The 13,782-nt window shown below is 38.6% G+C and overlaps 1 protein-coding gene across 2 annotated transcripts in view; it reads left to right on the top strand.

The window, feature by feature from the left end:
- The first annotated feature begins 830 nt into the window (after positions 1 to 830).
- ZBTB41 (zinc finger and BTB domain containing 41) overlaps positions 831 to 13,782 on the top strand; it is a 32,542-nt gene continuing 19,590 nt past the window's right edge. Inside the window, exons 1-6 of one of the 2 annotated variants that reach the window (XM_034779171.1) lie at positions 831 to 935; positions 1,955 to 3,192; positions 6,261 to 6,468; positions 7,778 to 7,847; positions 9,819 to 9,966; positions 11,175 to 11,304. In XM_034779171.1, the coding sequence (XP_034635062.1) occupies positions 2,070 to 3,192; positions 6,261 to 6,468; positions 7,778 to 7,847; positions 9,819 to 9,966; positions 11,175 to 11,304 (1,679 nt within the window). In that variant the 5' untranslated portion in view covers positions 831 to 935; positions 1,955 to 2,069. Of the gene's footprint in view, positions 936 to 994; positions 1,873 to 1,954; positions 3,193 to 6,260; positions 6,469 to 7,777; positions 7,848 to 9,818; positions 9,967 to 11,174; positions 11,305 to 13,782 lie in introns of those variants that run through there. The other variant, XM_034779172.1, reaches the window with a different exon arrangement.

The following is a 13,782-nucleotide window of genomic DNA, read 5'->3' as shown; positions in this document are numbered from 1 at the left end:
CCAGGGGGGCAGTTGGGGCAGAGGTCCCAAGAGGGGGCAGTCAGGGGACAAGGAGCGGCGGGAGGTTTCTGAGGGTGGGAAGTGGGAGGGGCAGAGGCGGGGCTAGGGGAGGATGGGGCAGGGCTATGGCAGGACAGGGGTGGAGCTAGGGCGGGGCTCCTTCCGTCCTCTTTTTTGCTTGCTGAAATATGGTAACCCTCTGCACGTTTAATTTCTAGATTGTATCTGGACAGCCAACGGTCATGTCGGGCACGATACAGCTCTGCTTCTGTAGTAGTTATTGTGCTGGAGAGAATTGCTGCGCCCGCTCGTACATGTGGGGCATGAGCCCAGTCACGCCCTTTGGAAAGTGTAACATTTGCTTCCACGGACACGCAGCACGCTAACGGGTGGGGTGGAGATGGGCGAGAGCTGCGGCCCCAGCCTGTCCTTGCCCACTTTGCTGCGCGACTGCCTCAAGCTGCCCCTGCTCTCCAGCTGTCCCAGGCCGCAGAGCTCACACGATGCCTTGCAGGAGCCCACGGGGCACGGGAGGAAGATCCTTGCGCGCTTCTCCCTGTTTGGTCCCACCCTGCCCCGGAGCGTGACCGACCCCACTGCCTATAGCTGCTAGGGAGCCTGGGCGCGGCCTAACATAGGCCAGTTTGACATGGCTCCGCCCCGCTCCCTGGGCGGGGCTCTCCTCCACAGGGCTGGCTGGGCAGCGCACACAAGACACCACGTCCTCCGGCCACGCCGTGACGTACAGGAGCCGCTCTCGCCAGCAGAGCTAGCCCCGCCTCCCGGACGTCGAGGGGTTCCTTCTCAGAGCGAGGCTGCGTCTGACACAGGGCGCCGGAACCCGGAAATGGAGGGGGAGGTGGCTCTCTTTGCGAGCGCAGCGGCGGCGTTTAGCGGCTGACAGGCAGTGGCGGGGGAGCGCCGGCCCGGGGCAGGTGTGTGCTGCTGCATCCGCTGCTGAGCGGCGGCTCTGCGACTGGCAGGCGGATCCAGTGGGGCGAGGCGAGCGCTTTACGCCCCCCGTAGCTGGAACGTCGCCCTGCGTGGAGGGGCGGGGGAGCCCCACAGCCCGCTGGGGCCGGGGACGCGGTTCCGGGGGGTTGGGGACTCTGGTCCTGTTCCGAGGCAGGGGGAATCGGGGACCCCCCCCGCAGGCCCCGGAGCTGGGGGCAGGGCGCTCCCGTCCCTACCCTGGGGCCGAGGGACTGTTCGGCTGCCTGGGGGTGAGGTGGAGGGCCCCTCTCCCCCTCTGTCCTTGGGGACCGTGCGGCAGTGACCCCAGCCTGTCTCTTGGGGTGAGAGACAAAGACTCTCAAACGCACGAGGTTGCAGCTGAAGCGGGGACGTGCGGGGCTGGGGATTTGACATTTGGAGGCAAAATAAACCTGCCACCCGAAATCTCTTCGCCAAGCCGCCCAGGAAGTATCACGCCGCTGTTCTGCAGGAGCACAAAACTCCCGATTCCGGATGTCAATAGGAGAATGCCGTATTGAGCACAGAATAGCTGATTGGTTGGCCTCAACGTGAATGCACCCGCCTCGAGTTCAGCGAGTGTGTCACCCAGCCAATATCAGTGTGAAAAGTGCACAGTTAATAAGGACAATATTTACTGTTAATGATGCTGGGTTTTGGTTTTAATTTTGTTCTGGTTCTGAAACGATGCTGCAAAGATCAAAGCAAATCTGTTTAAGAATGGTATCTTGCATCTGTCTCGGAGCATTTCACAAACTAGGAGTACACTTTTCAGCTGCCTAATAAATAGATATTATTTCATTTATCAGTGCATAGCAATGTTACATGATAGGCTAGAATGGGAAGAGACTAGGGTTTTAATAACTTAGTAAATGCTTAAAATATGCAAATCAATTAAAAGTAAGTAAAAATTGTATATAGTGTTAGTAAGTAAATGACATACTGTTGTGTCCCAAGTGTAATTATTAATATTCTTTTACAGATTATGAAAATATTCTGATCAATCGGTTTAAAAAAATTCAGAACTGCATTAAGGCTTCACCATAAATCTTTTTGGCTGCTTATGAAGTTTTTGATATTAAAGCTGCACTATTGAAATGAAGAAAAGGAGAAAGTTCCCTGGAAATCTAAATGAGAAGCTACATTTTGGCCATGAGAAAAATATTTCTGATGGGGTTTTTATAGTAGATTCTGACCAAGAAACTGTCACCAAATCTGCAGAAGTAGCTATTACGGACCAACTTGACTGTTCCCAAGAACTTCCTCCATCACCAGAACAAAGAAAACTCTTAAGTTCACTGCAGTATAATAAAAATCTACTTAAATATTTAAATGATGATAGACGGAAACAACCATCTTTTTGTGACTTACTTATAATAGTAGAAGGAAAAGAATTTAGCGCACACAAAGTTGTTGTAGCTGTTGGCAGTAGTTATTTTCATGCTTGTTTGAGCAAAAACCCAAGCACGGATGTTGTCACACTGGATCATGTAACTCATTCTGTTTTTCAACATTTGCTTGAGTTTTTGTACACATCTGAGTTTTTTGTATATAAAAATGAAATCCCTTTAGTGTTGGAAGCAGCTAAATTTTTAGACATTATAGATGCAGTCAAACTGCTCAATAATGAAAATATTTCCTGCATACAATCTGAAGCGTTAACTGAAAACCCAATACCAGCTGAAACTCTCAATGAATTGACTGGTAAACTATCAAATAGTCACCAGTGCACTTTTTGCAGTCGAAACTTCTGTTACAAGAAATCCTTAGAAAACCACTTGGTTAAAGCTCACAGATCCCTTCCACTGGAAAAAAAACATGGTTTAAAAATGGTTGAGAAAGCAGACTTTTCTACCAGAAGATCTACAAGGAACCGTAAATGCCCAGCTAAGTTTGATAACAGTGATAACGAAAGCAGCGATGTGTCTGACAGCAAGGAAAAAGTCCATTCTGAGAGAGAAATATCTGTTAAAAACGAATGTGAAGATAATGGAAGTGACTGCAATGCAGATGAAGAGGGTCAGGAAGAAGAAGAAATACCAGATGAAGATTCTGATGCTGAAGAGCAAAGTAAAAAAGAACATAATGATACTGAAGTGAGTCCTGAGCCAGTTGATTCAGTAGGAAATATTCCTGAAGGTTTAACTCCAGTAATCATTCAGAGTAGTAGCAAAAAACTATTGCAGTGTCCCAAGTGTGACAAAACATTTGATCGAACAGGTAAGAGCAATTAATTTTGTCTCCTTCCTCTTTACCACATGGTGGTACTTTCAGGTGGAAAATAAACTGAGTTCTTTCTGACTTTTATGTTTATAGAGAATTAGTGTTTGTCTGTTTGCTAAAATTTAGTATGAAGTGCCAGTCCTTATAGATCTTGAAAATCAGAAATTATCATTACTGTAGCACTAAAATTAGGAAATGAATTAATAAGAGTGCTATTTTTTTAAAAAATCCTGCAAATGACAAATCTCTCTTTCCCCCGGTCATGGTCCCAATTCTTAGTATATGAAAGAGGCTTGAAGATAGAGTGCAGTAACTTATTAGTAGAATGGAAGGTAAATTGTAAGAAATCTGAAACATGGGCTTAACTTTCCACCAAACTGTCCAACTTTAACTGATTAAGTAAGGTAGCTGACTTTTCTGTTGGAGCTATAGTATATAAATGCTACATAAGCAATTATTTCTTATGCTAGAAACACTGTCTCCCTAGCATGTGACTCCCTGATGATGAAAACACTTGCATGTACAGTTGTAATTTATAAGCAATATAGATGAGGTCTGTTTCAAAATGAGCCTGGTGTGCTTGTACAAATATAGTAACTAATTTTATAAGATGTTTTTACATGTCTGCATGTCAAATAGAATAACACTAAACTCTCACTTCTAGATTTAAACTAGGTCTGATTGCAATATCAAGTGGTCTTGCCATTAGTAAATTTAAATTTTGTTGAGATCTGAAGGCAGAATTTTTCTTTTGTGGTTCACTAGTAATAGTGGTTACTTAATTGCATTTTTACTTACAAGACATGATCCATTGAGATTTTGTCAAATTTAATTTTATTCCAGTTGTTGAGGGACGTGGTGGCTGAAATTTTAGGTGTGAGATAAAATAACCCTGCTTTTACAGAGCCAGGTTAAAGTCTTTTAATCACGTGTTATGTTCTGGTTTAGGTGTGATAAATGTTCCTCCGGGTATCAAGACAGCACTTCAGTCTGTACCCAAAGCTTCCCCACTATCTTTCTAAATCAGGGGTCGGCAACCTTTCAGAAGTGGTGTGCCGAGTCTTCATTTATTCACTCTAATTTAAGGTTTCGCGTGCCAGTAATACATTTTAACGTTTTTTAGAAGGTCCCTTTCTATAAGTGTATAATATTTAACTAAACTATTGTTGTATGTAAAGTAAATAAGGTTTTTAAAATGTTTAAGAAGCTTCATTCAAAATTAAATTAAAATGCAGAGCCCCCCGGACCGATGGCCAGGACCTGGGCAGTGTGAGTGCCACTGAAAATCAGCTCGTGTGCCGCCTTTGGCACATGTGCCATTGGTTGCCTTCCCCTGTTCTAAACTGAGAGTCAAATCGTGCCTGCCTTATTCACATAAGCAGTCCTATTGACCCCATGGATTTGGCTCTGAGTTTTTCCGTCTCCATGGATATTTTTCACTTCAGCTGGGATAGTTAATGTATTTCTAATGTATTTGATTATGAGGTGCTGAGCCTCCTCAACTGATTGCTCAAGTCACGGGAGTTATGAGAGCAGCATCTCATGAGATCAGGCCCTTTTTAATACCACTGTAACACTACCACTGTAAATTTTTATCATCCTGAGATCTGAGAGTTTATAGTCATTATATGGAAAAGAAAAGCTGACTTATGTGTTTAGACATATTATAGTGAAATGAGCAAGCTTGCTCTGATGGTATTTGAATTTAATCATTAAGGCAGGAAACCATTTCAGACCTTTCTTGTAGCAAAACTTTATTAGCTAGATACTTGATAGCTTTTATATAGTGCTCTTCATCTTCAAAGCACTTTACAAGCATTAACTAGTTGATCCTAACAACAACCTGGTAAGTATTATTATCCACATTTTACAGATGGGGATATTGAGGAAGAGGTGAAATGAGTTGTCCAAGGTCACAGATTATATAATAATAATTATTCAACATTTTAAAAAAAGGTGAGATCTCACTCGTTTAAAATAAAAACTTGTGGAAAATTCTCTGAATTTGGTAACAGTTGCTGTTGGGTTTTTTTGATACTGAAAGTCCAGACTATAGAGCCTAATAGTCTGAAGTTTTTTGTTTTTTGAATGAAGTATTTTGAGTGATAGCACGAAGTCAAACTCTTTCTCTTTGCACTCTTGTATTTTAGAGCCCCAAAACTTTTGTGTTTTAAAAGGGGGATGGAGGAGTGGAAGGAGGAATAAAAATCTATCTTCCGTTGGTCATTTTAAGAACCACAAAACACTTCTTTCTTTGTTAATAGAGTGTCCAAAAAGTAGTGTCTAGGTGTTCTGACATAGAAATAACCCCCTTCCAGTCCAAGGCCCTGCAGTTGATTCCACAAATGCAGACCCATATTGCAGGATTGGGGTCCAATTTTAGCCAAGTCATGAATGAGAATGAAAATCAGTATAAAAGGAATGAAGGAGAGATTATTATTTTAGTATTGTTGTAATGCCTTGGGACCCAATCATGGATGAAGTCTCTATTTTTCTTAGTGTTTGATTATACCAAAATAAATGACATGACGCTCTGTTTTTAAGTTTCCAAACTGCTCCCTATTTTGAAAGAGGTACTTTGTGAACTGGGTTATTTAAAAAAGAAAAGATAATAGTGCTTTACAGAGATCAATAGGTAGGCTCATGTATATAGGATGTGGTAACAGCATACGTGGAGTAAATATAAAACACATTTTAAAAATAGTGAAGATTAAAGTATTTTGGGAACCTGTATTTGATTTATCTATACAATCCCTATAAGCTACTCAGTGAAACTCAGTAAAATAATTGTTCGTATGTATGTGGAATATGCCTAGACCTCTGGAGGGTTGGCTGAAAGCATTTAGTGCATGTAATATACAAGGACACCCTGGTCTGTGCGCTGTGAATCAGAACTGTGTAAGGCCCCGTATTGTTTTAGGCTTCAAAACACTGAGTGGAGATTCTAACAAAAATAGAAATGTACTGAAGATGATAAAGAATGTAAGTTAGTTTGCCAGTCAGTATGTGTTTTTAAGCAGACTGCAGCTGATTGTTCTACATTAAACTAAGATTTTATTTTTTAGGGAAGCTCGAGATCCATACCCGTGCACACACAGGTGAGAAGCCCTTCGAGTGTGATATTTGTCATCAGCGCTATTCCACAAAATCTAACCTGACAGTTCACAGAAAGAAACACAATAATGAAACAGAATTTCATAAGAAGGAGCACAAATGTCCATATTGTAATAAACTTCATGCAAGCAAAAAGACCCTAGCAAAACATGCAAAGAGGTAAGTGAGCGGGATTGTCTGTTACACTTCTGCATACTGTATTTTCCAGCCCCAAAGCTGTGGTAGATTAAAAACAAAAAACATTGGAAAACTATTTAACTTTTGGTTTCTTTCTAGAATTGTTTTTAAAATTGCACCTCTTTTAACAGGACATAAGAATTAACAGCAGTAAGTCACCTTCCATATAAGGTGGTATAAGGATAAGTTAGTCAAAGTTTGTACGGCACTTTAAAAATGGAAAAATTATGTATAAAAAAAATTAGGGTACTGTGAAGTGATAGTGTCACCATAGCTTTCTACTATAAATTTCAACTAGCTCAAGAAAGCTACTTATTAAAGTTGACACTCTCAGTAATTATCACCCTTTTTTAGGTAAGTTTTGTGAGTTTTTTCCGGCAAGGCAAATCTGATAATATCCAGAATCCTCCTGTTTCCTTGATCCCTTTCAGTGTGTTGTCAGGTTAGGCTTGATGCAGGGACAGCACTGGTTTTGGTGGCAATGATATATCCTCCGGGTGAATGAAGAAAATCAAATGTCCATGCAGAGTCTTAGATCTATCAGATGCACTTAATTCAGTTAACAGTGAAGTATTTTTATTTTCCTGTAGACCCCGGAAGGGATATATTCATTTAGTGGCTCTGCTCTTTTTAAGAGGACCTCTAGAGTGGTGTAATACAAATGATCTGGCCTATGGACTAGCATGAGGTATTGCAAGATTCGTTAGTCCATTTATTTTTAATATGCTATGCTTTCAGGATTCCAGTGTCATCAGCCTGCTGATGACAGCTTTGTTAGTTCATTGGATTGGAATGGTAATGTTTGACTGGCTTTCATGCTATACAGCCAGATTTGAGGCCTGCATCAGCTTAAGCTGGGTGAACTTCAATTTAGATTCAAGTGGTAATGTTGGCAGTCTGTATTTATTTGAAAAGGAAGTGGGTAGAATGTAAACTAGGTTTAACATCTACATTACAGCTGTCCAGGGCCATCTGTAAATTGTATTCCTAGTCTGGTTTTGGGCAGATATAAATATATTTGAAGTTATATCTATATTGACCTGATCTTAACTTATGTGGTTGAATGCATATAACTTCAGAGTCTGTTATATCAAGCAATAAATATTTCATATACTTCATATTTGAACAAAGTTGTTGTTATGTCAAATGTGGAGATAAGTAGATTTGGAAATGACGAGAGCTGCACGCTAGTACTGCTTGCTATGCCAACTAGCGTGCGTTAATATAAATAACATAGCAGTTAAGAAATTTATAGCTAACATTACTCATTTTCACTGATCTTTCCTCCTAGGTTTCATCCAGAGAACGTACAAGAATTTCTTTCCATTAAAAAGACAAAGAGTGAAGGCTGGAAATGTGATGTAAGCATTAGTTTGATTGTACCAAGAAATCAAACAACTTGAGGTTTTTTTTCTACTGGGTTTTTTATAATTAATTTATACAGAAATTACTTGGTTTAATGATTTAATGAGTATTTTATTTTCATTGCACTATTCACCATCAAGTCTCAATAAGCTGTGTAAGTAATAGTGAAAGTTAATATTTGTGTTGATCAGGTTGATATCATTAAATACTGTATTTTAGTGTGTGCGTAAGACTGGCTGTATAGAAAGTACCAGATTTCATTTTACAAAATATCTGTGGCCATTAAAATTATTAAAATAGGTATGTTTGCATATATTTCACATTAAATAGGAGTTGAGTATTACTAGCAAAAAGACAAAAAATAAAGCCAATACTGAGAAACTAGTGGAATATCTTATCTTTAAAAATGGGAACAAAGAGGACACTGGGAAGTTATAGACCAGTCAGCTTAACTTCTATGCCTGGAAAGATCCTGGAAGGAATTATTAGCCCAGTTTGCACATACCTAGAGGATAATAGGGTCACAAGGAATAGCCAGCATGGATTTGTCAAGAACAAATCATGCCAAACCAACCTAATTACCTTCTTTGACATGATTACTGGCCTAGTGGATAGGAAGAAAGCTGTAGACATGATGTATTTTGATTTTTAGTAAAGGTTTTGACACCGTTCCAACTGATGTTCTCATACACAAACTAGTGAAATGTGATGTCGATTAAGTTACTATAAGGTGGATACAAAATTGGTTGAAAGACTATACTCAGAATAGTTAGTGGTTGTCTGTCAAACTGGGAGATTGTATATCTAGTCAGGTCCCGCATGGATCGGTCTGGTACTATTAAATATTTTCATTAATTACTTGGGCAATGGAGTGGAGAGTGTGCTTATAAGATTTGCACATGACACCAGGCTGGGAGGAGTTGCAAGAATTAAAATTCAAAATGACCTTGAGAAATTGGAGCATTGATCTGAAATCTACAAGATGCAATTCAATAAAGACAAGTGCAAAGTACTAAATGTAGGAAGGAAAAATTAAATGCACAACTGCAAAATGGGGAATAATTGGATAGGTAGTAGTACTGCTGAAAAGGACCTAGAATTTAGAGTGGATCACAAGTTGAATGAGAATCAAGAATGTGATGCAGTTTCTAAAAAGGCTACTATCTTTCTGGAGAGTCTTAACAGGAATGTCATATGTAAGACATGGGAGGAAATTGTCCTGCTGTACTTGGCATTGGTGAGGCCTCCGCTGGAATGCGGTGTCCAATTCTGGGCACCATACTTAAAGAAAGATGTAGACAAATTGGAGAGAGTTTAGAGAGAGCAACAAAAATAAGATTTAGAAAACCTGCTCTATGAAGAAAGATATACTTTTATTTTTTTTAAATAGGCATATTTAGCTTTGAGAAAAGAAAACTGAGGGGGACCAGTTAAGTATTCAGATATTTTAAAAGGCTGTTATAAAGAAGACAGTGACCAAAATTTCTCCATGTCCTGAAGGCAGGACAAGAAATAATGGCAGTACACTTCTGATTTCTTTGATTATAATCATACACTGCCTATAATGTATATTCTTGGAGGTGCTCCTGCAGGGGAAGACAAAAAAAGTAACGTAATATGGGCAAAGTTTCCTCCCCCCCCCCCCCCCCCCCAATACTTTCTCATTTGGCTGTATACTGATACCAATTGAACAATAATCAGATACCAATATAGGTTTTAAGTGCTCTAAAAGTATTGTGCAGACCTCCCAAATCTAGCTTTAGATATAAAGCCATAGATGCCTTTTTTAGGTTTCCCCAAGAAACTGGGTATCAATAAAGTAACAATTTAGTATGAAATATTGGCTGTATGATTTCTCTCCCCCCACACTTTCTTTTTCTTTCTTTTTTTCTTTTTTTTTAAGAGCTATAGAAACATACCCGAGTTTGTCTCTAGCTAATGTTTGACCAAGTATTTTGTCATTTTAGATTTGTAAGAAATCTTTTGCTCGAAGACCCCATTTGGAAGAACACATGATTCTTCACACTCAGGATAAACCTTTCAAGTGTACCTATTGTGAAGAGCACTTTAAATCCCGGTTTGCAAGATTGAAGCATCAAGAAAAATTCCATCTTGGTATAAAAACCTCCTTCTGACATGCAAACAATAGATTTGAAGTAAAACAGTCTTCCTCCAATGGGTGCAGAGTTTGATTTTTTTTTTTCCTTTTGCTCTTGTTAAATATTTTATTTTATTAGATTTCTTAAAAGCTTTTGAAAACTTTAAAAAAATAACTTGATAATTTTTTATTTTTATTAAACTGCAATGATATTTTTAAAAAATATGCATCCAAATAACTGTACTGTGTACAAAATCCAGTGTTGGACTAGCTGACTGGGAAATTCTGGTTATGATTAAAGGTGTAGGTATGTTAATCAGCTACAAAGTATGTGTCTTGCCAGTTCACTTAATGATAGGCAACACTGTTATACAAATAATAAATAATTCTAGGAGGGAGAAATATCCCGTGAGTCTGGAAACTTTAATAAAACAAAATCCAAAGATATAAGATTAGTATAAACTTCTAAAGATTATTCAAATTATTATGAACTGTTCAGTCTCTTGTACTAATTTTCTGATACCATAGCAACTGAGATATGAGGTTTTAGAGTGATAGCCATCTTAGTCTGTATCAGTAAAAACGAGTCCTTGTGGAACCTTAGAAACTAAACAATTTATTTGTGCATAAGCTTTCATGGGATATAACCCATTTCATCAGATGCATGGAGTGGAAAATACAGTAAGCAGGTATAAATATACAGTACGGGAGTTGCCTTACCAAGTGGGAGGGGTCAGTGCTAATGAGGCCAATTCAATTAGGGTGGATATGGCCCATTCCCAACAGTTTACAAGAAGGGGTGAATATCAATATCCACTTTGATTGAATTAGCCTCGTTGGCACTACAAAAAGTAATTTTCCCTTTGTTGATATTCATCCCTTCTTGTCAACTAGAATAGTTTTAGAAGAATCCAGGCGGATTCACATCATGGTTGTATATTATTAGTACTAAATTGTTATGTGTTTATGGTAGTTGTACACGAGTTCAGAGCATTAGATTATCAAACTTAAATTTAATTGACACATAAATTGCAAAAATTACTCAAATACTTAAATTTTACATACTGAAAAATGTGAGGCATGTTATAATAATAATTCATTAAACTAGCTTTTTTTTTGTCTTGTAGCTTGATTAAGACCTGCATCAGTGACCCAAAATATACATCTGTTTGTGACTTAATGTAATTACTTACAACTAATAGCAGTTCTGGTTATTTTCTTTCAGGTCCTTTCCCATGTGATATTTGTGGTCGTCAGTTCAATGACACTAGAAATCTAAAACGCCATATAGAATGTACTCATGGGGGGAAGAGAAAATGGGTGTGTTTTATATGTGGAAAATCAGTCAGAGAAAGGTAAGAAGGAATATCTCAATCAAAGCTTGGCATAACATGAGATTTTAATATAGAAAGTAAATAGCTTTGAGGGTATAAAATCAGTTAGTTAATTTCAGAGGGTTAATAAGCCAAAGAAGCAGCATCTCTGCCACAAACAGATGCATTTATGGTATTATTTTAAGTATATGAGTGGAGAACAGAGGTGATTGACTGACTGCAAAACACCAAATATAGAAGACCTATTGGGGAAGTCTGTTGGCTGTATTGGAATTTGCTGCATTATGCAAGAACATCTTTCATTGGCTACATAACTGAAGAGGGATTGAGATTTTTCTGTGACCGGTACATTGCTGAGAGTTATAATGAGAGCGGGAAAAAGAGAAACAATTTATAGGAGTGGCTGGGGGAAACCTGGAGAAGTTCTGAACTTCTAAGTGTGTGTGTGTGTATATATATAATATGGTCATTCTCCTCTGCCATTCCTGCCCTACTTCAAAATAAAAAAATGTAATGAAAGATTTTAGAAAATTGATTGGAAAAACTCATCTTTTTTTCCTTTTCATTTCCTAAATGGAGCAAAACTTACTGATTTCTAGCCGTGTGCACTTTGAAGTTCTAAAATCTGGGTAATAGCCTCTGCCATTATTATGGTTATATATCTTTATCTTTATCATGCATATAGTTCCTGGAATGGCAGATGCTTAACTTTTAATGCAGAACACAAGCATTTTAATATAGCTGGGCCGGTGGATGGCTCCTATAGAAACTGTATAAATCTGTATAAAAGTAGGATTCTTATTCTTCACGGGTTAATGCTTAACTGATTCTATGAGAAACCTGGTATGAGGGTGGGTTTGTTTGTTTGTTTTTGTTTTTTAAATGAAACAGCCTTTCCACATAGCTGTGCAAAGCATCTGAGCTAACTAGACTCTTTTTTTTTTAACCTGATATTAGTTTATATTTGAATCTCATGTAAAAAGGTATACTTTTTTCCCTTTTGGAGAAGGTAATTTTTATTACTTTCTTGGTTTGACATAAATAATCTCTGCTTTTAGTCATTGGGGCTGAGATGTTCCACACATCTTAAGAGATCATACATTGAAAATTTCTGAGCTTGTATATGTTCCCTATGGACTCATTCCAAATAGCTGACCGCTCCCACTGAGTACTGTTGGAAGAGGATTTGGCCCCAAGTGGGACTAGTTTTGTTAGGTTTTTTTTTTTAAGCAGATAAAGCAGAACACAAAAAGTTGGAACATCAATGCCTCTTTAAAATTATAGAACTGAAGGGCATATACACATTTAAATAAAACATGTACAAATATAATAACAAGCCAGTACATAAGGTACAAAAGCCCAGCAAATTTTTCAGTTCCCAGTAACTCATTTTTACCTTGTGTAACACAAGCTGTTTTGTTTTTTTTTTTAAACCATTTTGCATTAACTTAGGTTTATAGATTTTAGTGTAGTTGTATATGTGCACAGAAGTAAATATATTTGGAGTTACTGGTTTCAATAGCAAACTTGTTATGCTATACAAAGCACACGGGATCTTTTCAGGAGAAGGCAAATATGCAGCATGTATTGAAAATACAACAGTTAGCATATGCTTTTAGACACACACACGTGTGTGTGTGTGTATATATATATATAAAAAAAATACACACACAGTCCTGCCAGTTGATGTTTATAGTTACCATTCTGTTGTAGCTCGAGTCAATCTAATGGCCAGTTAGATTGAGCACGAGTGTGGAACTCAGCTCTTGTCAGTCACGATCCGATGCTCTGTGGTTTTGCAGGACTGAACCCAGAGTTCCATTGCAAAACACCCCAGCTTTATAGTTATAAATTCCCATTTGAGTCCAGGCATTTTGCAATGTCATTCTGTAATCATTAGTCCTTAAGTGGTGTTATCATTTGATGGTTATTGTCAGGCTTCCCATCATTATCTTCTGTTGTCTCGCCTTGGGGGGTGCCTGCCTCACCTCGTCAATGCTGCTAACATGTTTAGCATTGGATACAATGGATGTTTTCTGATTATCTCCTGGTCTTTCCAAGTCTCTCACACTTGGTTTTGACCATCTGGACATTTGTGATGGCTTTCACACCTTATCTTTTCCTGATGCATGCATTCCTCATTCACACTAATAATCTCTTACAGAAACCTTCAAAGGTATACAACCTTCAGCAGAATACACTGTAAATCAAGCTTTGCTAAATCTTATAACTAAAACAATTCACATTGGGGCTTCAGGCCCTCAACATTCCTCTAATGTCCTTAACATAGATACAATACAAGATCCTGTCTCTTACTTACTAACACCTTAAAACAAAGAAATGTATATTTAACTAGAGTGCTTAATTTGTAATATGTATAGGAAACCATAGTAGACATTATAACTTATCCTAAAACAAAAGGGTGACCATAATCAGTCAGAAGGATGGTTCTGGTCGGTCATTCCTTTCTGCTATTCAAAAAGGGTGGCTGACTGGATG

Source organism: Trachemys scripta, chromosome 8 (genome assembly GCF_013100865.1).
Source record: "Trachemys scripta elegans isolate TJP31775 chromosome 8, CAS_Tse_1.0, whole genome shotgun sequence".
Taxonomy (NCBI): Eukaryota; Metazoa; Chordata; order Testudines; family Emydidae; genus Trachemys; species Trachemys scripta.
The sequence above is the reverse complement of the archived record's forward strand: the minus strand, read 5'-3'. Positions and strand labels throughout refer to the sequence as shown.